This window comes from Setaria italica, chromosome IV, assembly GCF_000263155.2.
Source record: "Setaria italica strain Yugu1 chromosome IV, Setaria_italica_v2.0, whole genome shotgun sequence".
Lineage (NCBI taxonomy): Eukaryota > Viridiplantae > Streptophyta > Magnoliopsida > Poales > Poaceae > Setaria > Setaria italica.
Genome location: NC_028453.1, coordinates 335,815 through 357,296, shown reverse-complemented (window position 1 = coordinate 357,296; position 21,482 = coordinate 335,815). Strand labels below are relative to the sequence as shown.

General features: G+C 47.3%; 4 protein-coding genes across 6 annotated transcripts in view; 3 read left to right on the top strand and 1 right to left on the bottom strand.

The window, feature by feature from the left end:
- Positions 1–328: 328 nt before the first annotated feature.
- On the top strand, positions 329–3,400 carry LOC101770536 (protein CWC15 homolog). 2 transcript variants are annotated; one of them, XM_004964235.4, is made up of 7 exons: positions 329–555; positions 1,915–2,021; positions 2,145–2,189; positions 2,273–2,360; positions 2,663–2,759; positions 2,848–2,954; positions 3,058–3,400. In XM_004964235.4, the coding sequence occupies exons 1-7, from the start codon at positions 425–427 to the stop codon at positions 3,179–3,181; spliced, it is 699 nt and encodes a 232-aa protein (XP_004964292.1). In that variant the 5' UTR covers positions 329–424; the 3' UTR covers positions 3,182–3,400. The 2 variants fall into 2 exon arrangements, with proteins under 2 accessions (XP_004964292.1, XP_004964291.1); XM_004964234.4 differs by having other exon boundaries at positions 2,267–2,360.
- A 1,307-nt stretch (positions 3,401–4,707) lies between these two features.
- On the bottom strand, positions 4,708–7,264 carry LOC101770143 (putative septum site-determining protein minD homolog, chloroplastic). The gene is made up of 2 exons (XM_004964233.4): positions 6,649–7,264; positions 4,708–5,404 (listed from the first exon to the last, which is right to left on the bottom strand). The coding sequence occupies exons 1-2, from the start codon at positions 7,139–7,141 to the stop codon at positions 4,971–4,973; spliced, it is 927 nt and encodes a 308-aa protein (XP_004964290.1). The 5' UTR covers positions 7,142–7,264; the 3' UTR covers positions 4,708–4,970.
- Positions 7,265–7,421: 157 nt separating this feature from the next.
- LOC101769735 (protein REVEILLE 6) lies at positions 7,422–12,473 on the top strand. 2 transcript variants are annotated; one of them, XM_004964232.3, is made up of 9 exons: positions 7,424–7,815; positions 8,604–8,661; positions 9,121–9,244; positions 9,330–9,491; positions 9,564–9,668; positions 10,448–10,557; positions 11,290–11,349; positions 11,861–11,937; positions 12,021–12,459. In XM_004964232.3, the coding sequence occupies exons 1-9, from the start codon at positions 7,559–7,561 to the stop codon at positions 12,034–12,036; spliced, it is 969 nt and encodes a 322-aa protein (XP_004964289.1). In that variant the 5' UTR covers positions 7,424–7,558; the 3' UTR covers positions 12,037–12,459. The 2 variants fall into 2 exon arrangements, with proteins under 2 accessions (XP_022681593.1, XP_004964289.1); XM_022825858.1 differs by lacking the exon at positions 11,861–11,937 and having other exon boundaries at positions 7,422–7,815; positions 12,021–12,473.
- A 6,100-nt stretch (positions 12,474–18,573) lies between these two features.
- Positions 18,574–21,482, top strand: part of LOC101769332 (protein transport protein SEC16A homolog) — a gene marked incomplete in the record, with an annotated part of 8,438 nt that continues 5,529 nt past the window's right edge. The window contains 1 exon segment of the mRNA XM_012845507.3: positions 18,574–21,480. Coding sequence (XP_012700961.1) covers positions 18,773–21,480 — 2,708 coding nt within the window.

The following is a 21,482-nucleotide window of genomic DNA, read 5'->3' as shown; positions in this document are numbered from 1 at the left end:
GACGATCACTGGCTGCGTTACCATGGGAAGATGCACTTATGTAATGGGTTTTGTAAATAGTCTACGTTTAATACTCCTAATTAGTATCTACGGGTGCTAAAAATAAGTCAGAGGAACCAAACACCCTAGGACCGGTACTGGTTCAGATACTACACCGTGTGCGTTATTGAAAAGAAAGTAGTAAAATAAAAGTAGGGGCCACGTAGACTATTGTGAGGCGTCGAGGCTAAAAAAAAGGGAGGACTTCAACAGCAAATACCAGACTTGCCCAGGGGCTTTGCCGCAAATATCCGGGCCAGCCGCCGCAGCCTACCCGACCGCGTCTTCCTCGCCTCGCCTCGCATCCGCCAGAACACAACACAAACCGAAGCAGCCCCCAGTTTTACCTGCCGCCTAGGGTTTCCACGCCGAGGAACTACCTGAGATGACGACGGCGGCGCGGCCCACCTGGGCGCCGGCCAAGGGCGGCAACGAGCAGGGGGGCACCCGAATCTTCGGCCCCTCCCAGAAGTACTCCTCGCGCGACCTCGCCGCACACACCTCCCTCAAGCCCAGGTATGGCCCTAATCCTTCCTTCCTTCCTTCCTTCCATGGAATCGTACCATCTTCTCTACGGATTGGTTCCTTGTGTAGAGATCTGGCCGAGATTTTGTCGTTAACCTCTGCCTGCGTGTAGCTCTGCTCGACTGAAGAAAGGGGAAATAACTAGGGTTTGTTCCAAGGAGACTTCTGATTTGCGGCGATTTCACGATTATTAGGGCGATGTATTCGATCGCGGCGCGATATAATGGCCAAGCCAAGCAATTGCCGTCCAACCCTTGCCTGCCTAGCTGTGGCTGCCAATCCTATCGTGATTATAGAGTGATTAATCTCCCTTGACTTGTTGCTCAGTAACCTTTTTTTTTTCCTCCACCTGATTGCTTGCGGGCAGCAGCATGCTCGTGCACCACATCTGATGATCATTCTGGCTGCGCCATGTACTTTGGATTTCATGTGCAAATCGAATAGGGACACCTACTGTTTTATACGTGGTCGAGTTTTCTTAATATTAACCTAGTAACTCGTGTATCCGTCTTGCTATGAAATTAAGGCTCAAAACACAAACTTCTATATGCCTACTCAATTCTACAATGGACATGTGGTAATCGGGTCATAATCAACCTAGCAAACCTTTTCCAATTATAAACAGGAGGGTATTTCCAATTATAAGCAGGAGGGGCAAGCACCCTGCTGACTAATATATACTAATAAAAATAGGGTTACAAGGGACTAAGGAATTCAAAGGATAGAAAACCAAAAAGCATAAGAAAAAAAGGAGTTATAGTAAAGCCTCTAGCCACTCTGAAATTTGGGGAAAAGAAAATATTTCTTCGCATGATCGATAACCCTTGCGAATCAATGCTTGTAGGTGCCCCTGCACACTTGAGAGTAGAAATGTTTCTTGAATTAAAAAATGAAACCATTTCTAGTGGTCCAATTGCCCCCAACACGTCAGAAAATAATAATAATCTCCATTGGGCAGCCAATAGGAGCTCTCAAATGTTCTAAAATCTGGAAAGGTTGCCGATTTCTTGGCACCTGTAGATTGATCATGCCAGCCTTTTGAGAAAGGGCAGTGAAGGAAAATATGTAATCAACTAAGCATTTACAAATCCAAATTGCTTCCTTTGCTTCTCAAGGCATGGCAAAGGAAATTTCATCACCACCAGTGTACTGTTTACAAATATGTATACGTATATGTTCCCTGTTAGCATCTGTGAATCACAACTAATCTCCTCGGACGGGTTTAAAATATTCCTTTTTCATTATAATAGTCTCTCCGGTTGTCTGCCACTCTGCCTAAACCTTTCGTTCCCAATATGTCAGCCTGAGGTTTGTCCCTCTATGACTCACTATTTGCTCCCATGTGTACAGGAAAGAGGGGCAGCAGACCACAGAGGAGTTACAGAAGAGGAACCTCAGGGAGGAACTTGAGGAACGTGAGCGCAAGCATTACTCTTCCAAGGATAAGTCCTATGCTGGTATGCCTACTTTCTCTGTCTCTTTTAGTTGGTTTTCTGCTTTAGATGGTCATCTAATTGTGAAGTGGAAGTTTGTAACTGGGGTGTGTACAATCCATAACAAGTACATCTTATTACCTGCAGAAGAGAGAGACCTGCGGAAAAGTTCAAGCCAGCTACTCTTAGAAGGTTGGTGGAACGAGTGCTGCATCAATATCTGTTTATGTTGTGGCTTAGTGATTGATTTATTCCTTTCTTGCTGTAAGTCATAGGGTCAAAGAGAGATGCTGAGGATAAGATAGTCCCACGAGAAATTGATGCAGATGACTCCGATGTGGAGCCTAAAAGCGATGATGAAAGGTCTGTACCATTTTCCTTCTGAGTGTTAGAGTGATTTATAAACCTTGCACTTGTGAGATGCTGCTGGGATTCTTCTCGTTCATGTGTTTTTATTTTCTATGTCACATTCAGTAAACCTCCACTGGTGTGCATTGCTTAGCATACTAGCACGTTAAATTTCCTGTGATCAGGCTGCTGGGCGGATAAAATAAGGCAATATCAAATTTTTTCTTTCGTTGAGCTTGTGTTCCTCATAATTTAGTACGCTACCACTTCACTATCTTTTGTTGCGCTTACACATTGAATATCAAAAATCTATTCAGCGATGAAGATGACGATGACGATGACGACGACACTGAAGCTCTAATGGCAGAGCTTGAGAGGATAAAGAAAGAAAGAGCCGAGGAGAAGCTTAGAAAGGTTTGTTGTTTTTGTATCTCTATTGTGATATTTCAGTGTGGTGTACATTTAGGGTTTGGAAGCATGATTGGAAATGATTGATTTGCAGGAGCGGCAACAAGCAGAAGAGGAGGCCAAGATGAAGGAGGCTGAACTGATGCGGGGAAACCCTTTGATTAATATCAACAATCCCGGCTCCTTCAGTGTTAAGAGAAGGTAAAGATGCTGATGGTTAGCAGCTTCTCCTACCATGTAACGTAATAGGAATCACAAGGGGGTTCTGGTGTGCCTAATCTTGCTGGACATGTGTGGTTTGCAGGTGGGATGATGATGTGGTGTTCAAGAACCAGGCACGTGGAGAGACCAAGACTCCAAAACGGTTCATCAATGACACCATCAGAAGTGATTTCCACCGCAAATTTCTGCAGAGGTACATGAAGTGAAGCTTGTGCTGTGTACGGTTTAAATGTGTCCTTGGCGTGGTATGTCAGAGGGCGCTATATTTCGGGGCTCATCATCTTGTGATGCTTGTGGATGAGGGAGAGACCATTGTGCTGTATGACATAACAGGCCTTTTTAAAAATGTGCTGTGTCTCGATGAGTGTTTAAACACCTACCCTGTTTCAGACGGGGAAAGTTGAAGTAAACATTTGCGCTCTGTATATGATGTCGTGGTGAATGTGCGACAAAGGTGCAGAAAACCTTTGAAGCGTTGCAGGCGTACATGGTTTGTTGCAGGCCCCTGCGTTTTCGCTCGTCTGCCAAAACAGCTTCCCCGCTCATCCGCTCAGCAGTCCGCACGCCGCAGGCCCTCCCTTCCGTTCATCGTCCTGCTGCGCGGCCACCGCCATCGACGTCTATAACACCTCCTCTTCGAGGGCGATCCTCGCCCAGCTTGGATCAGATTCGTCGTTCTTCGTCACCGACCTCATGCACTCCGCAGGGTGTGGACGTTCTTGCGCTTCCGCAGGGCGTTGTGGGAGGTGAGCGGCGCTGACGCCGTGCTCCCCTGACGAGCTCGCCGCCATTGCCAAGCTCTTGGAGGGCCAAGAGATCCCCGAGGCCAAGACTGGCTCCCCTGACGAGCTCGCCGCCATTGCCAAGCTCTTGGAGGGCCAAGAGATCCCCGAGGCCAAGATTGGCTCTCCGCCGGCCTTTACCTTTACATCTCCATTTTGGGGTTGGTTTTTTCTGTACATATCAATCTTGCAGGGAAAAAGTTCTAGAAGAGTAAGTATTTTTGTTCTATTACCTGAATCTTTGGCCTAAGAACAGAACCATTGTTATCTCAATCTGCAACTGCTCCTTATGTTTTTTTCGAGGATTCAAAGGCAGCACTGTTGTTGGATGTGCAACTATTGCTTATGTTTTCTTGGGACTGAAAGGCAGGACTGTTGTTAGATGTAAGTTATGGGTTGTCTTTTGTTTGCGAACATCATATTATTGCCGCTTATTGATTAAGTACTGTTTATAATCATTGCTTGCAAAGTCTTGGAGCCTCAAGAGTTGCCATTGACCAAATCTACTTGCATCTTTATTTCGTTGTTTTGCTGGAGCTCAGAATGTCGGCAATGCTCTGCTCAGTCTGTTCATGCAGAAAGTAAAGATCGCGGGCAAGGTTGTGAGCTGCACGCCTGCTTTTTTTTAATTGACAGGACCAAGCGTCCATGCATGATGTGCGCAGTGAACTATTTGTTATGGTTTGACCGGATCAATATACATTGTATCTTTTCGTGTGGTGTTGAAAAAATGATTGTTTCTCTGCTTGCTCGGCACCTCCCATTCTTGGTTGGCTTAGTGGGATTCCACGAATGATTCGGTAATTTGATCAATTTGGGTTTGTTTGGCGCACAACTAATAGTTGTCCTGCATGGGGTAAACCTGTTCCATCGTGCTGTACGCGATCCATTTGCGACACGCTCAAAACACACATATACAGCTTGATGCTTATGGTTCCATGAAACAGTGATAAAATTACAAGGAACACAGAGAACATTTATATCATCACTAGAACGGCAACAAGCAAGTTTAGTTTTTCTTGATGTCACTCGGAACCAAATTCCAACAATTGAAGCAGCCAAAATTACATGCACGTTTCTTCTACTCAAGCGTGAACTATGAATCATTCTACCCTAGAATGAAGCAAATAAAAAACAATCTGTAAACTCCAGATTGCGAGCCTGTACAGCATCTACAGCCTAAATAAACTCCACAGTTGAACTCAATGCTCACCTACTTGAAGAATGAAAAGAAGCCACCTTTCTTCTTGGGTCTCTCCTGCTCCTCAACCATGACTGCTGTCATCGCATCTCTTTCTACCAATCGCCAGGTGGCCTGCTCCAGAGCAAGGCCAGCTGGTGTAGGCGGGTCGTTGAGAACCAACGGCACACCCCTATTTGTGCTTCGGATGACCTCCGTGTCCTCTGGCACCACACCTAGCAAGGGCAACCCGAGCATTTCTTGCACATCAAGCGCTGACATCATGTCCTCCCCCTTCACCAGGTCTGGTCGCACTCGGTTCACAATGATCTTGATGTCTTTAATGCCGTCGCATTCCAACAGCCCCGCGACACGGTCAGCATCACGGAGAGCTGTAATGTCAGGGGTAGTCACCAGCACTGCTTCTTCCGCAGGGGCAATGGCAGTGACAAACCCGGCATCAACACCTACATGGCAAATGACAATCAACTTTACATGAGAGACGTAATGATTATGCCTGGTTTTAAAATTCAAAGCCATGAACCCATGACTTGTTTAAGGCGAGAAAAGGCCCAACATCATGTCAGGCAGTTACATGGCATATATGGAATTACCTCAACTGTTTATCTAACATTCAATTGGTCAATTTGACTGCATACCATGTAGAACTGAAATAAGTGTGAGAGTGCTTAGGATGCACTGCGGCCACAGTTAAGACCCTAGAGGCAAATTATGTGTAACAATGTTTATTTGCACAGTTGAGAAATGTAGCTAAGATACGACATCTTAGGACTAATGTCCTGCATTTTAGGACTAATAATGTCTTGGTAAATGGATACAAAAAACATTTGTGGAAAATACACATTAATTGGTTAAAATTTGACAAATCGGAACATCCCATGATAAGAATGGATTAGAATCATGGAGAGGGGTGAAGTTGATTTTGGATTTGAATTCTTAATCTGCAGCAATTAACAGTAAGATATGCGGGAAAGCTGTGATGTTGATATCACCATCTTGAGTGTAGGGGTAGGGGTTCATTATATGCTCATAAACCGTAAACCTAAACACCATTCTCTCCATTTCATACCATTATCTAATCTGATTGGACTAGAAGCATTCTTAGATAGGAAACTACCAAGCATCTAAAATTAGGCCATACATAAAAAATGAGCATCCTGGCTCTGAATTGTGAGATTACCAGTTTATTATGAACATCGGATAGCAAAAATGAACTAGCATTGCGGAAACAGGCTATGAATACTTTTGAGTATCTCAATGCAAAACTGATTAGCATTACAAAAAACAAAGAGCATGCTGGCTCTGAAATCTTTATTTTTGGAGAACCAAAGAAGATGAATGTGGGAAAATTACGATCCAATTTCCGAGTGCTGTCACCCATCAACCAAAGCTCCTAATTCACAACGTGCGAGTAGGACTAGTGGAATTTTCCAAAAGTGACTAGAGCAAGGCTCCTGGAGACCTGGAACATCTTAATTCAGTTGATGCATGACAATAACTACTGGACAAGACAGGAGTGATGGTATTTTTGTCTAGGGAAAATTACCAATCATGTAAAATTAGGCGAAGCGGTCAGTTAAACCATCAAAATGGTTCCTTAATTGAGTCACTGGATCGAGATAATTCGCTGCAATTGGGACTCGATGGGAGCAATGGAACGCAAGATGAGCAGAATGCGTTTAGTGCTGACCTGCGGGGCAGTCGATGAGGATGAATGCGGGCGGGTTGGGCGCGCGTCGTAGCGCGTCGGCGACCCAGGTGAGGGTCTTGGATCCGAAGGCGAGGGGCAGCTTGGACCGGGGCTTGGAGAGGCAGAGGAGGTGGAGGTCCTGGAGCGCGCGGTGTCGGACGAGCGCCTGGTCGAGGCGGCAGTCCCCGGCGAGGACGTCGGCTGCGGTGAGGTGGACGCGGTTCTCGAGGCCGAGCAGGAGGTCGAGGTTGCGCAGGCCGGCGTCGGCGTCGACGGCGACGGCGGGGAGGGAGAGGCGCGCGAGGGAGGCGGCGAGGTTGGCTGTTGTGGTGGTCTTGCCGACGCCGCCCTTGCCGGACGTGACGACGACGACCCGCGGGGTGGGGCCCGAGAGCTCCGGGGCCGTGCGGCCCCCGTGGTGGCGCGCGGAGACGGCGCAGCGGGCGGGCGCCGGCGCGGGGAGGGGCAGGAGGCGCGGCGGCGCGAACGCCATCCTGCTAGGGTTGGCTAGGGTTTTCAGTCGGAGTGGGAGGCAGAGGTGGAGGTGGTGGCGGCCGCGACCATGGCTGATGCTGCCTGCAGTGCCGGAGCCTCTTTGGTTTGGGAATTTCCTTCCTGCGGACTGGTTTATGGGCCCGCCTGTGACAAGGTAGGCAGGCCGTTGGTGGGCCTTGAACAGGAAGGCCCGGAGAGAGAGGTGAGAGTGGGGCCCGGGTGTCAGTGTGAGTTAGAAACTTGTGGCCAGGAGAAGAGCCCGCGACCACCATCACCGGACCTGGGTCAGCCAGCTGTACTGTTCCTCCCTCTTCTCTTCCGCATCGCAGCAGAGCGCCGGCAGCGGATCACCCACCGCCAACCCTAGCTTCGCCTGAGCTGAGGCAGCAGCGCCCGCCGTCGAGGAGGTCACCTGATGGTGTCCATGAGCACGACGCCGCACCCTCTCGATTCGTCCGTCCCGGGCGTCGGAGGAGGAGGCGGCGGCGGCGGGGAGGGCAAGGAGGCGGCGCGCCGGGTGCGCCTGGTGCAGGCCGCCGCGCCCACGGCCGTGCCGCTAGGGGACGAGGACGACGAGGGGCCCAGGAGGGTGCGGAAGCCATACACCATCACCAAGTCGCGCGAGAGCTGGACCGAGCCCGAGCACGACAAGTTCCTCGAGGCGCTGCAGCTGTGAGTCTCGCTCCTCCTGCCCCCCACCTCTACTGTATTCTACCGCTGCTTATTCCTCGGCAAGCAATGCTATCGGACTTGCTGATCCCCTGGCTTTGGGATCCATTTACGTTGGTTGATTTGCAGAATTACGCCCGAGTTGCGTCCTCCTGTGCTTCTATGGTCATAGCCAGATCTAGCTCGACTTATATTAGATCGGAGTTTCCTGACGATTGAATCATGCACTGCGTCCAATGAGCATCTGTGTTCCTTCCCCACTACCGGAAGAGGTTCCTCTGCAGTAGTTGGGAGTCACTTACATGTGGGCCCGACCCCACATGTCAGTGACCCAACTGCAGAGGCAACTACTGCAGAGGAACCACTTCGCCCCCTACCTGCTGCACAATTTGTATAAACAATCGGAATGGAAACTTCTTGTTAGCAGTCCACTCCAGTCAAAACACTCGATTGCACTGCTACTGGATCCATTTTCAGCTACCTTTCCACGTACACATTTCCTGTACTGCTGATACGAGTTTGGGTCATTATAGGTTATTCCTTTAGTGCTGGGTACTTGAGGATTCATGCAGTAGATGACTTCCCAAGTGGCTCAATCTATATGTTTCTGTTGTTACATTCTGCCTAGTTGCCTTTCAGGATTTCGCCCTGGACATGTTATCTAATTGATTGTGGATTGTAGTATCATAAACAGATGCTTTAGTTGTTTAAGGACATTTCATACTTCTATAATGGCTCATGTGACAACTGGCAAAGCTTTCTTACATATTTCCTTCCTTCTTCTGTAACAGGTTCGATCGTGACTGGAAAAAGATTGAAGCTTATGTTGGCTCCAAGACAGTAATACAGGTATAGTCAGAATCTGCCCTTGGTGCCTCAAGTTTGTGCCACTGTTTTTGTGTTTAGTTGGTTATGGTTAGCTTCGTCACACAGTGTTTTAGGTGAGTTACAGGTTTTAGTGAAATACATTTTCTAAGTTGCAACATAGGATAAAGGATCAATTAGTACTATCCCACCATCCTACTTTTATATTGCTGCAAACATTATATATACTTAACACTTTAGTGGCTGAATTATTCGTACTGAAATAATGCGTTATTGGGAGACTAAGAAAACTGATCATTTCATTGCCTCATATTTTGTCCAATAAGTCTTTTTTAGATATTTTGCTACTTGTTCTTTCAACAAGACTATATCATAACTCATCCACAGCCAACTTGTTACTTCAAAAAGTGAATCAGTTGCTGCTTTTTTTCTATGATGTATCTGACGGACTGTGCATGATCTAAATAACAGTTCCTTTAACAGATCAGGAGTCACGCCCAGAAGTACTTTTTGAAGGTTCAAAAGAATGGAACAGGTGAGCATTTGCCCCCACCTAGGCCAAAACGGAAGGCTGCCCATCCATATCCACACAAAGCCTCAAAAAAAGGTTAGCCTTCTTTGATTCTGCATTTGATAGCTATTAAATTTACATTTTAGCAAAATTACTGAAAGAAAGATTGGGGATCATGTAGCGCTTCAAGTTGTCTTACCGCAACAAGCTTCTCATATAATGGAACAAGGCTGTGGTACATCTATGGATACAGCTACTGTTGCTACTGACTTAAGTGCAAATGATGCTTTTCTTTCTTGGGAGAATGATCCTGTTCAACAATTCAGTCCGAGGCATACACAAGGTTTGTTACTTTCTTTTTTTCTCCATTTATGATCAATTTTTTTCAAGTAGGTACTCATCACAGATGCTGCAGGTTCAGGTGCAACAAATAATTACTCTAGTAGCATAGGTAGCCAATCTGGAACTTGGCCAACTTCTGAGGCTACAGAGCAAGCAGTTATGCTTCCAGCACTGCGCGGTGAGCTTCTCTTTCAACGATGTGTCTGCAAATGTTTTGCTGATCTTAACTTTTCTATTTTCTTGTGGTAAATGAAATGTCTTAAGCTTGTTACTTCTCTTTATGGTATACTTTCAAACTCTATTATAGTATTATCTAAAGATTATTTTAGTTATCATTGTTCAGGTTCACGTGCAAATGGACTTAATTTGAACTTGTAACAATTGTTTCTGTTGTCTTGATTCTCCTCCAATAAAGTTGGAAGAATTCAAACATAATGTTTTTCTTGCTGCCTTAATGCCTTTAGAAGATGGTAGTCTTGTAGATTCATCTACTTCGTTGTTACCTTACTGGTTGATGAAAACTGTTGGTAACTTGCCCTGCACACATTATCAGGATAGTTAACATATTTGGCACTTTTCAGTACTATGGGATGTGAACCTTTGGCTATTCTTATGAAGGTTCAGTTATGCCCAAATGAACCTTTTACTCCGTCTTCCTGTTGACTGCTCTATTGCTTTCGCGAAATTTATATGTGTTGAATCCATCTTCTGTCTGCATTGCATAACCTTAATTGGGTCCTTTGAATAATGCATGTGACATTAATGCTTTGGTGCTTGATTGATAAGGGCTCTTATGACCTTATTGCAACAGTGCAAATCAGATCCCTACCTGCTATTTTTGTATTTCCCTCTGGTGGCATTGATATGATTAACTGTGGTTGTGTCATTCATGCCCCCATCATCTTAAGAAATTTTCTGACTTTTTCTCTCCCCTCCACATTCCGGTGAAACTTGCAGCCATGCCAGACTTTGCTCGTGTATACAGCTTCCTTGGGAGCATATTTGATCCAGAGACAAATGGGCATTTGCAAAAGTTGAAGGAGATGGATCCTATTGATGCTGAAACGGTATCTCCTCTCAGCTTCCATTTAAAGTTAATCCATGTCCTTTAGTTACTCTTATCTGCAGGCATGAAGCTCATGCTTCAATATTGTTTTCTGTACAAATCTATCTTTTTACATGAACAGCAACAAAATACTTAATCTTTGTTTTATGTATTGAATGAAGACCTGTCTACAAATTATATTGCAAATAGTCTACAAGCTGCTTGTAAAACCACCATTCTGGCAGATATATATTTTTTTTAAAAAAGGGGCTGTTTAGTACATATGGTATATCTAACACGTTGGTATTTAGTCTGGTGTAATGTTAATCCATTCCAGCTTGTCCATTGCAATTTGTGCATACTAGGATGCCATGTATTGTTTCAAAAAAATCAATGGCAAATGGAAGTGCTCTGCTACAAACAAAGGATATTTGACAGATCTTTGGACAGCACTAGCACCTTTTATGTTTCCTTCTCTTGTTTATACCTGCTGAGACCAAAATTTCTACCTCTTTCTTGCTACTCTTCATAGAAAATCAAGGCACTGCAATTGATAGGTTTGCTACTGTCATTAACTTTTTGGGCTTGCGTAGACTGGTCCTAACCATTTTATGTTGGTTCTCTCATTGTGCACTGCATTTTCACTTAGTAAATCATTTTCTTAATCGACAAATACCTTCAAAGTTTTTTGATCTTGTCATTTCATATTTTCACCTATGATGGAACGTGTGTATTTGAGGATTTTGATCTCCAGGTACTGTTGCTGATGAAAAATCTGTCAATCAACCTAACTAGCCCAAACTTTGAGGAACATGTAAGTACCTGTTACTTTCATCTCATTTTCCTTTTGACCTGACTTTCAGATTGTTTATAGTTAACTGTCCAAATTACACATGAAGTATCTAGTACTACTGTAGATTCCATTTGTAATCCTGCTATCCATTCGTACTCCATAATCCTAGTCAATTCAGTTGGTCTGGTGGAATACTAGAATTAAGTCATTTTCTTTCTCTCTGTTATGAACTGCACTAATAAATTCTCCTGTAGAATAATTGAATGCATATTTGATTTGTTAGCATGGGAAAAGGTTGTCTGAACTCTCTAGTTGATGCACACTGCAAAGTTCTGCGTCTTTGCTGTGGATGTGGTTATAGTTAGTCACCACTCTGGAAAACCTTCCCTAGAAGTGGTGAAATACCTACTAGCTGGAGGTGCTAATAACATAACCCATCATTAGTGACGCATATACTGATACTCAAGTAAACCTCCCAAAGAAGTGTGGCTCTCCTTGGATTCTGACCTATTGGGTCATCCCTCTGTTGCAGAGGAGGTTGCTTGCTTCACATGACTCAAGCATGGATCAAGATGTGGGCTCTTCACACACCGTTCATCTTCCATTCATGTAATTCTAGGCATTCCCTTCCTCAACTCCATTTCTCTCCAGAATACCCACTTCTTTCGCTAAGTTTACCGTTCACAATGCAGGATAACGAGCAAGTGAGAGAAGGTCCCCTCCTTTGAGCACCCAAGGCGTTGGAGTCACTGCGGAGCATGGCACCGTGCTGGGTGCTGGCCACATGTTGTAGTGTCGCATGTGTACATAGGCAGCTCCTGGTAATGCCCTAACCACCTTAGGCTAGTTTTGCTCATCATGTAGATGGCCGGCTAGTTTTATGTGCCTGTGGTTCCTTGCCCTGTCAATTTTCCCCGTTTTAACTTATATGTATGAGCCTGCTGGTTTGTTATGGTATGCCCTTGGGCTTACCTTTTTCCGGTACAAGGAATGAAAGATGGATGGTATACAATCAATGGTGTGTAGTTTTTGCTGTATGTATATATGCACGCGGCTGTATGTGTACAGTCTAACAAACTGCCGTTGTAATGCATAGTTGAGGTTGCATGATTCTACAGCGGTTCTTGTCAAGGACTCCTCCGAAACTCACGTGTCACTACGCTGTACTATGAGCAAAGTTTGGATAACCCCCTAAATAAGTTTTGTGTTTACTTAACCCCTTTGATTCTTAAACCAGCTTACTATTCACCTTTAGTCCATACTCAATCCCGGTTTTGCTGACTAGGATGCTGGTTTGCTGACTCAGATGTACACACCGATAGTCTAGCGTGGCAGCTGTTATTCAGATGTGAAAAAAAAAAACTCCAGGCGGCCCAGCCCACCAGGTACTACCCCTCTGTTCTTGGGCTCGTCTTCCCCATCTAGCACCGCAGGTTGCCGTGCCTCGCGCCGGAGTCTCCACCGCCGTGCCTCGCTCGCCGGCCTTGGCATTTGCCATCACGCAGAGTGATGCCGGCGGGCGGCCACCGCCAAAGGGAACAAGGGCAGCCACGGCCATGGATTCTCAAGCAGTAGGATGCGGCTGGAAAAGGGCATGCGTGCCTTGGATTCCTTTTGCTTGGAAGCAAGTGTGTGTGTGTGTGTGGGAGAGTCTATATGACTGAGGCAGTCTACGCATGGATCGGACTAGCCGGTAGTTATCTTTCTGCATGTACTTCAGTCTATTTATATGAATGAAAACGATGAGAGCTGGGTGGTGTGTTTGTGATAAACACCTAGAGAGGAGTGATTCCAACAAGCAACAAGTGAGGGAGCAACAGCATTGATTGGTTGGAAGTTGGAACAAGTCGCGCGCCCGCCTGAACTCAATTGATATGGGGCAAAAGCCCACAAAAGTTTACATCACTAGCACGGCGCGACCGGGAGGGGAAGCTCGCAAGAGAGTGCGATTACACACAATGTCAGTACACCAGGTTTCTAGGGTGCGCAATTCAGCCGGCGCGGTGCGCAGCCGCGCCAGAGTTGTCCAATGTGGGAGACCGCCGCCACCACCATCGACGCCGGGTCTTGGTTGCATCCGTTGAACACCATGCAGTTGCGGCTCTTCCAATCGATCCAGAGCAGCAAGAGGACAACGGTGTTTCGAAGTGCACCATCCGGCAGCAGGACGGCGCGCACGAGAGTTTCCAGGTCGTGAGGGGGTGGCCCAGGGCAGACAGCCGCCCAGAACGCGGCAACGTGCGGGCAGCCGGGCAGAAGGGGCAGAACTCCGTCCCCAGAGCGCCATGGCGGTGAAGGAAGCTCCAGGTCCGTGTGTTCCCGTGCCGCAGGATCCAGAAGAAGACGCGCACCTTCACGGGGGCGATGTTGTCCCAGTTGATGCCGGCGAAGGGGACGAAGCAGCCGGTCCGCTACATCATCGTGTAGACCACCCCTGAGTGGAAGGAGCGTTCCGGGCCCAGAGGAGGTGGCAGGTGTCGCACCCCCACCCCCACCCTCCCCCGAGGTGAAGTTCGTGGTCCAGGCGACCTGGCAGTCGCCCCCCAGAGCAGGCGCTGGCGCCTTTCGAGAACATGCCGCGCCGCGGCTTGTCCATGCGTTCCACGGTGGCGTACACGGGCTTCAGCGACATGACCGCATTGGTCAGGGTTAGGCGCCCGCCACGGTTGAGGAGGTGGACGCGCCGGGGATGCACCGCTCCATGAGGATGGCAAGCTCGTCCAAGACGCGCGCCGGCAGTTTGGCATCTGAGAGCGGGAGGCCGAGGTATGTCTGGGGAAGCTCGCCGCACCGCAGCCCAGGATGCCGGCCAGGGAGGATGAAAGCTCCTCGTCAACGTGGATGGGCACAAACGTGCTCTTGGAGTAGTTGATGGCGAGGCCGGTCGCCACAGCAAACTCGTCGAGGACTAGCTTAAGGCGGCGGACTTGGGGTTCCTCCGCGTGGATGAGGATCAGAGTGTCATCCGCATACTGGATCCCACCCACTGTAGTAGTAGATGTGATTGCTGTAAGTAGCTAATGTAGTAATTATATTGAGCTCAAGTGGTCAAGTTTATCCATTGCCTTAGCTTCCACGCTTAATTTGCATATCTAGCTCAGGGAGTGACAAGATTGAACCGCCTAATGTTGGAAGTTTAATTTGTTTAAATAACATATGCTTTGATCTATGCTTGTCTTGTACTCACGACTGGGGCATAAGGTGATAGGGGCATAACATAACATAACAGAGGAGAGGCGGCGACTTGGATGGACTGCTACAGTACCTTATTTTGCTTCCATGTGTGGCTGGATGTTTTGCTTGAGTTTTTTTAAAAAAATAAATGTCCTCCTTTGGTTTCAGACATGGTGCCTGGGGAAAAAGGGGCCTCTGTTCGTGTCCGTGTTCGGGGCCGTGCAGACGGTGTGCTCCGCCATCCTGTCCGCGTCTCTCCTGGGGCACAAGCTCGGCCGGGGGAGCCTGGCTGGGATCGTGCTCATGTTCGCTGGCCTCTACCTTGTCCTGATGATCGCAGCAAGGAGCCGCCGCTGACGACGATGCAGAGAAGGCTGCTCTGCTGCTGTCCTAACAAGGAAGGGAACCCGCACTGCGTGCCAGTGTGCGTGTATATATAGAGCTTGGTTTGCTCGCGAGAGTCTTTTTCTTTTATCTAACGTGGAAATCATGATCTTGCATCCACTAGTTGAATTCCTCCTTTATTATTGCAACTTTACCTGCCTTTGTAAGCACTTTCTATACGTGGATTATGTATCAGATAAAAAGCGTGCGACAAAAAGAAAAGCGCTCCATATATAACGTGTAAAAAAGATCAAATCAAATTTCTCTCTGCTTTCGATTCCGCAGTGATGCAAAACAAAATAAACGGTTTAACTTATAGCCTGGTTTTCATATACCGATCGTCCATCCGGCTTCTACAAAGTTGGTTTGCTCGTTCATAGCAACTTAGTATACGAGTAAGTCTCGAGGATCCAAACATGACTGTCACGTCAGTTTTAAAACAAGACCAAGTGCTACCTATATATATGCTAGGAACAGTATCACGTAAAGCAATAAGAGAGTATATTAGAGATTTACGCTTAATTCTGGAAACGAAGGCTTTAAACTTCACAGGCAATCGACTGGGGGTAGCGTACGCCTAGAACTCAGCATCATCTTCAGAAAACTTCACACACCTTCCTCTTCTGAGCAGTAGTAAAGGTGAGTACACTTATGGTTGGTACTCCGCAAGGCTACAAGAATTAACCAGAATAACGTTTTAAGTCCATCTTCAAGTTTATTAATCATGTGAGGGTTCAGGCCGCTCTTGACCGTGAGCATGGCTGATATATCAGTTTTAGACACTCTGCAGAGGTTGTACATTTTCACCACAAGTGTAGACCCAAACATGCTATGCAAAAGTAGGCACTTATCACACTACCGAGGTGTGATTGTATAGGGACGCTACGAGGCCTTTACAAAGATTCCCTAATAAGTAGCCCGCTAAGATTTCCGGATCAGCAGCAGAGCATGAACCTCTCTCAAGACTATGAAGCTACCATAGAGCAGATCAGTCTGAGGGTCGGGCTATACCCTATCTGCCGCTGCCCCTCTTGCCCTTTCGGTAAGACCGCTTCAAACTAGAGTCTCTAATTAATTAGCCAAGATCAGAGTCATATAGTTCTTGTGGTTGCACTGTTTCCATGGGTGGTTCTCCATGTTCCAATTAATGCATGCATGGTATTCTTGTAAATAAGCATAGATAGAAGGATGCTTAGGGACACTTGGCTTTCTCCAACGAAAAGTTACTCTTATTGCTCTTGAACTCTTATTCTCTTGAAACTCTTAATCTTCAAAGCTTTCAAACAACAATCCTTCTACTCGAAGCAATCACCGACACAAGCATACAAAGCAAACAAACAAGTCTAACTAAGAACAATACACCAATCAAGAAAGGCTTTAAAAGAGCGTAGTAAAGGGTAGGGCTCGATTCTAGGATCACAAAAACTACGAAAGAAATGCTGAAAACGAAACTAAGGTTGAAAAGACAAAGCTATTGAGAGATTATTATCAAACAACAAAGACTAGATATATTTTAACTCAATAAAACCATATGTTATGTTAGAATTAACTTAAATTATATCATATTAGTATCTGAAAAGCCATAATAAAACTTAATCAATTATTTATTTATAAATAAATGTGTATGTATAAATTATACGAATTAAACATTTATTTTAAAATAACTTAGGTGAGAATATCTAAGCGCATAGCTTTATGATTCGTATTGAACTAACCAAGTTATAATTCAAAAACATATTTATATTCACATTAGTCAAATTAACATTTAATTATGAAAATTCGAGATATAACCTACGTAGCTTTTATTTATAAAACAAAATTAATACACATTAATCAAATTGAGTTTAATTTATGAAAAACCGTGGTATATCTCTAATTAGCTTTTAATTATAAGAGTTATTCAAATAAACATCAATCAAATTAACATTTAGTATGAAAATACGGGGTTAACTCTAATTAGATTTTAATTAGAAAAGCAAGTATTCAAGTACTTACTCATATTAATATTTTAAGTAAATTACAAAACAGAGAACATGATTAACATTGCTTCTATCATGTTAACATTGGTATGAATCTAACACAACAAGAACGAAGTTAAACGGAATTTAAACATAGAATCTATGAGCTAAACAAGCTGAGGGGTCTAATCGCGATTAACCCTAGACAACTGGGGCTAGCAAGGAAGATTCCCGAGACACATGGAATAGTGCTCACAAATAGGTTGGGACCCAGGGTTAGATCCATAAAAGGTCTAGGCTTAGGTTAGGTTGAAAGGATCTAAAAGGTTTAGGGGTCATTCTATAAATCTACCAAGACATAAAGAATCGGCCAGATATTACAGATTAGCTCGAGGGTCTACTTGCAAAAGCATAGGGGCTAACTTGAAAAAGGTGTGGGAGCTTGCTCCCATGGCGGATGGCAGCTCGGTCGGCCAAAATAGGCGGCGCTTCGGTAGCTGTGGCGAGGGGGAAGCGGCGCGGTAGATAGAGGAGGTCGAGGAGAGACTGCGAATGTGCTCACCATCGGTGGAGGACGACGGCAGCGGCTGGAATTTGAAGGCTGACCGGCGGCGGTGGCTGGGCTCCGCTCAGTGGAGCTCCACGCCGGATTCGGGACGGCGAGTGGTGTCGAGGTTGCGGCTCAGTGTCGCGGACTTCCTAGCAGCGCTGGCTTGCTCCAGCGGACGGTGACCGTGGTGAATCGGACGCGGGGGACCGGTGGCGGCGCTTATGCAGGCGAGGGCGCGAGGTGTCGGCGTCGGCCGGAGGATGCGCGTGGCTCGGCTGTGCGCTATTTATAGGGGCGCGGAGCCTCGGCCTGCGTGGTGCGCACGCCTAGGAGAAGGCGGCTGCGGCGCTTCTGTGCGCAGCCGGACAAGCGGGTCGGCCCCGAACCGAGCCTCGCGGGCTCAGCCCGAATGAAGAGGTGGGGTCCACCTGCAGGGAGAGAAGAAAGGTGGCGCGGATCGGGTTGCTGAAGCGGGTTGGGTTCGGATGGATCCAACCCGATCCGATAGGGATTAGGGTTTCTATTTTCCGGAATGTAATTTCCAGTGCAAAACAAATCAAAAAAATTCTAGACAATGTTTTTAAAGCACGAAAAATATCCAGGAAATCCCAAAAATTCCAGAAAAATCCTAGAGATAGTTTGGGACACGAGAAGTCCAAATAAAACACTTAGAGCTCGTGAAACGGGTTCCAGAGTCTTCTAATAAATAGATTTAGTTCTAGAAAAAATGAGAATGAATCCAAAAAAAGCTGGAAAATTCTCAAAAGGACCTGATCGTCGACTTAACGCATTTTAAAACATTTTGCACTCGAGAAACACCAAGATGCATTAGCATAAATGCAACACACATAGAACCACTTTATTTAATTAGAAAAACAACCAATTATTTTTCCTGTACTAAATTTTCTGTCAAGAAAAATAAATGTTGGAAAAATTTTAAAATTATGAGAAAATTATTGTTTAATTATTCTTTTTAATCACAACCTAAAATCAAAAAATTTCAAGGTGTGACAATGACATTGTGGATAAGAAAAAAAACGCTCTAAAACATGGACTTACTACTTTTGTTAGTTTTGTGTGTATGCATATATGTCATCTGACGTCACATCCCTCGATCTTGGATGCGGAAGGGAGAAAAAAAAAAGAAAAAGGAAAAAGAAGACGATGCCGACGAATGGAGAAGAGCGCGTGACGTCGCCGCCGCATCGCACGCGTCTCCGCGTCCGTCTCCATCTCCATCTCTTCCCCTCGAGAGCAGCAGCAGCGCGCAAGTCCACCACCAACACCACCAGGGAGGACAAAGACAAGAGAAGCCCCCAAATCTCAACCCCACCACCAGGCCAGATCCATCCATCCCAAATCAAACCCTAATTCCGCCATGGCCGCAGACTTCGACGACACCACCGAGGACTTCTTCGACAACCTAGTCAATTCCGACGACGACGCCGACGACGATCGCCCTAGCCTACCATCCGCGGCCGAGGCGGAGGCCTCCGCGGGGGACCTCGCCGCCCTCACCCTTACCGACCAATCCGACGCCAAGCCCGATAATCACCCCGCGCCGGCGCCACTCACGGAGCATCACCCCGCGCCGCCGAATCCTCAACTCGCTCTAAAGGAGGAGGCGCTGCTGGAGCCGGAGCCTGCCGTCGCACCACCCCCTGAGGCCGCGGCTGACCAGCCCGCCGTGCCACCACCTGGGGCTGCGGCCGACGTGCCTGCCGCGGCGCCAGAGGCCGTGTCCACGGGGTCGGACAAGGGCGTCCACGCCGCCGCCCCCTCCCTCAAGCAGGCGCACTGGAACGATTTTGGTGGTGCCAGCACTGGCGCCCCCGGGGCAGATCCGTTCGGGGACCTCCCGCCAGGTGAAGCGGAGGACACCTTCTTCGGGGGTACTGCTGCCGAGGATCAGGGCGGCCAGGCATCGCTTCTACCTGCCAGCAATGCCAGCGCACCACTAGATCACAGCTTCTCCGCCGGAGCGGGTAACAATGCGACCGACGCTGCTGGGCTGCCGGATTACAGCTTCTATGGGGTAAAGGATACCAACAGTGCCAATTCCCAGTTCGACTCGGCCACTGGTGCTGCGGGTTATGCCACAGATCACAGCACCAACGCGCAATTGGAATCTGCTGACCCCAGATATCTGGAGAGCCTCTACCCTGGGTGGAAGTACGACGACACTACGCAGCAGTGGTATCAGGTAGATACTCTCACCGATCAGCATGTTACCACTGAAGTTACCAGTGCTGTGGCAAGCGATGGTATTCAGCAGCAGCAGCAGCTTAGTGCTTTGTACCTGCAAAACGATTCACATGCAGCGGCTGGGCTTGAACCCACAGAGGTGACTCCTCAACCCAAGCCTGTGACTCAGGCTGATGATCAGCCTATGCCAGCGCCACATAAGGAGGAGGAGGAGGAGGAGCATGAGCCCACGCTGGCGCATCCACAAGTTGAGTCTCTGGTGGAACATCCTGATGCTGCTACAGAGGCGGTGGTGGAGGCAGGGTCTGCTGTCCTGCGTCAGGAGACCAAGTCTGAAGTTCAGGAAACGCACGCTAGCGCTGATGAGGCTGCCATGGCACCAGACAGTGGGTCCCCAGGGTCACATAAAGGCATCCACACTGCCATCAAGCAGGTGCAGTGGAACGACTTTGGTTCCAGCACCAGTGCCGGTGGAGCAGATCCGTTTGGGGACCTCTTGCCAGAAGGAGCAGAGGACGACTTATTTGGGGCTACTGTGCCCGGCGACCAGGGCATGCAGGCATCTGTGGTAGGTACCAACAACGTTAGCACAACAGATCACAGCTTCTCTGCAGGAGTGGATAACAAGGCTGCCATCGGTGCTGGACTGACAGATTACAGCTTCTATGGTGGAATGGATAACGATGCAATTTCCCATTTCGATTCCACTGCAAGCGCTGCAGGATACGGGGATCAGAGCACCAATGCACAATTGGACTCCACTGATCCCAAATACCTGGAGACCCTCTACCCTGGGTGGAAGTACGATGCGGCTACGCAGCAATGGTATCAGGTAGATACCCCCAGTGCACAGAGTTATGTTGCTGATAATACTGGTGCTGTTGCAGTCCTGGGCAGTGGAGTTCAGCAGCAGCAGCAGTTTAATGCTTCGTACCTGCAAAACAGTTTGCACTCAGCGCTTGAGACCATTGCGGAGGAGAGCAGTGCCAATGCCGCGACCTGGGGTGCAGCTCCCGTAGAATACCCACCGAACATGCTGTTCTATGCAGAATACCCAGGGTGGTACTTTGACACCAACACTCAGCAGTGGCAATCACTCGAGTCATACCAACAAAGTGTTGCGCAAGCTGCAACTACTCCAGCAGCCTCGGATGGGTTCGCAGGGGCAGGCCATAGTCTAGCTCCCTGCACCCAGGATTCTTATGCAAGTAGCTACGGCCAGCAGAGCCAGTGGCAACCGGATTCATTGGGCAACACCATGCAGCCTGATGTTTCGGGAGGTAATAGCTTGCTGGGTAGTTCCTATAGTTCCAATCAACAGGCTGAGAATCAGATTGGGCAGCAGGCCAATGCTGAGTCATTGCAATCTTCTGTAAATTATAAGCCTCATATAGACACATTTGTACCTTCTACAGGCCAATACACTGGCAGTGAAGGCAATCAGGCTAGTTATGAGGGGTTCAAACCTTTTACAGGGAACCAGAGTTGGTACAAGGGTTCTGAGCATTCTACAAGTCAGGAGGTAGGGTACAGAGCGTTTGCATCTTCAACGAATTTCCAGACTGGCCACAAGGAATTCCAACCTCCTAAAGATCACCAGGCTGGCCACATGGCATATGAACCTTCAACAAGAGTTGGGTATGGTAATTCAAATGGTCCACAAGACTTCGTTCCAAAGGAGAGCATGTACAATACACAAACACATGCTGGCTCCTCTGCACATACATATGTGCCAAACAACTATGGGGGCACTCAGACAGCAATGGACTTTGCTCAGCAGCAACTGATTGGTACAAATGGTCCATCCCAACAGTTTGGTTTCTCACCACATGAGCAGAGATCATCAGCTGGACGCCCACCACATGCCGTGGTCACCTTTGGAT

Bases quoted from the DNA above. Each gene is read 5' to 3' on its own strand.
- LOC101769735 (XM_004964232.3), top strand. From the start codon at position 7,559: ATGGTGTCCATGAGCACGACGCCGCACCCTCTCGATTCGTCCGTCCCG. The intron at 9,669-10,447 runs GTGAGCTTCTCT...TGAAACTTGCAG, and splicing joins TATGCTTCCAGCACTGCGCG to CCATGCCAGACTTTGCTCGT. The intron at 11,350-11,860 runs GTAAGTACCTGT...CCTCTGTTGCAG, and splicing joins GCCCAAACTTTGAGGAACAT to AGGAGGTTGCTTGCTTCACA.
- LOC101770536 (XM_004964234.4), top strand. From the start codon at position 425: ATGACGACGGCGGCGCGGCCCACCTGGGCGCCGGCCAAGGGCGGCAAC. The intron at 2,022-2,144 runs GTATGCCTACTT...TATTACCTGCAG, and splicing joins CAAGGATAAGTCCTATGCTG to AAGAGAGAGACCTGCGGAAA. The intron at 2,361-2,662 runs GTCTGTACCATT...AAATCTATTCAG, and splicing joins CCTAAAAGCGATGATGAAAG to CGATGAAGATGACGATGACG.
- LOC101770143 (XM_004964233.4), bottom strand. From the start codon at position 7,141: ATGGCGTTCGCGCCGCCGCGCCTCCTGCCCCTCCCCGCGCCGGCGCCC. The intron at 5,405-6,648 runs GTCAGCACTAAA...TTTGCCATGTAG, and splicing joins CCTCATCGACTGCCCCGCAG to GTGTTGATGCCGGGTTTGTC.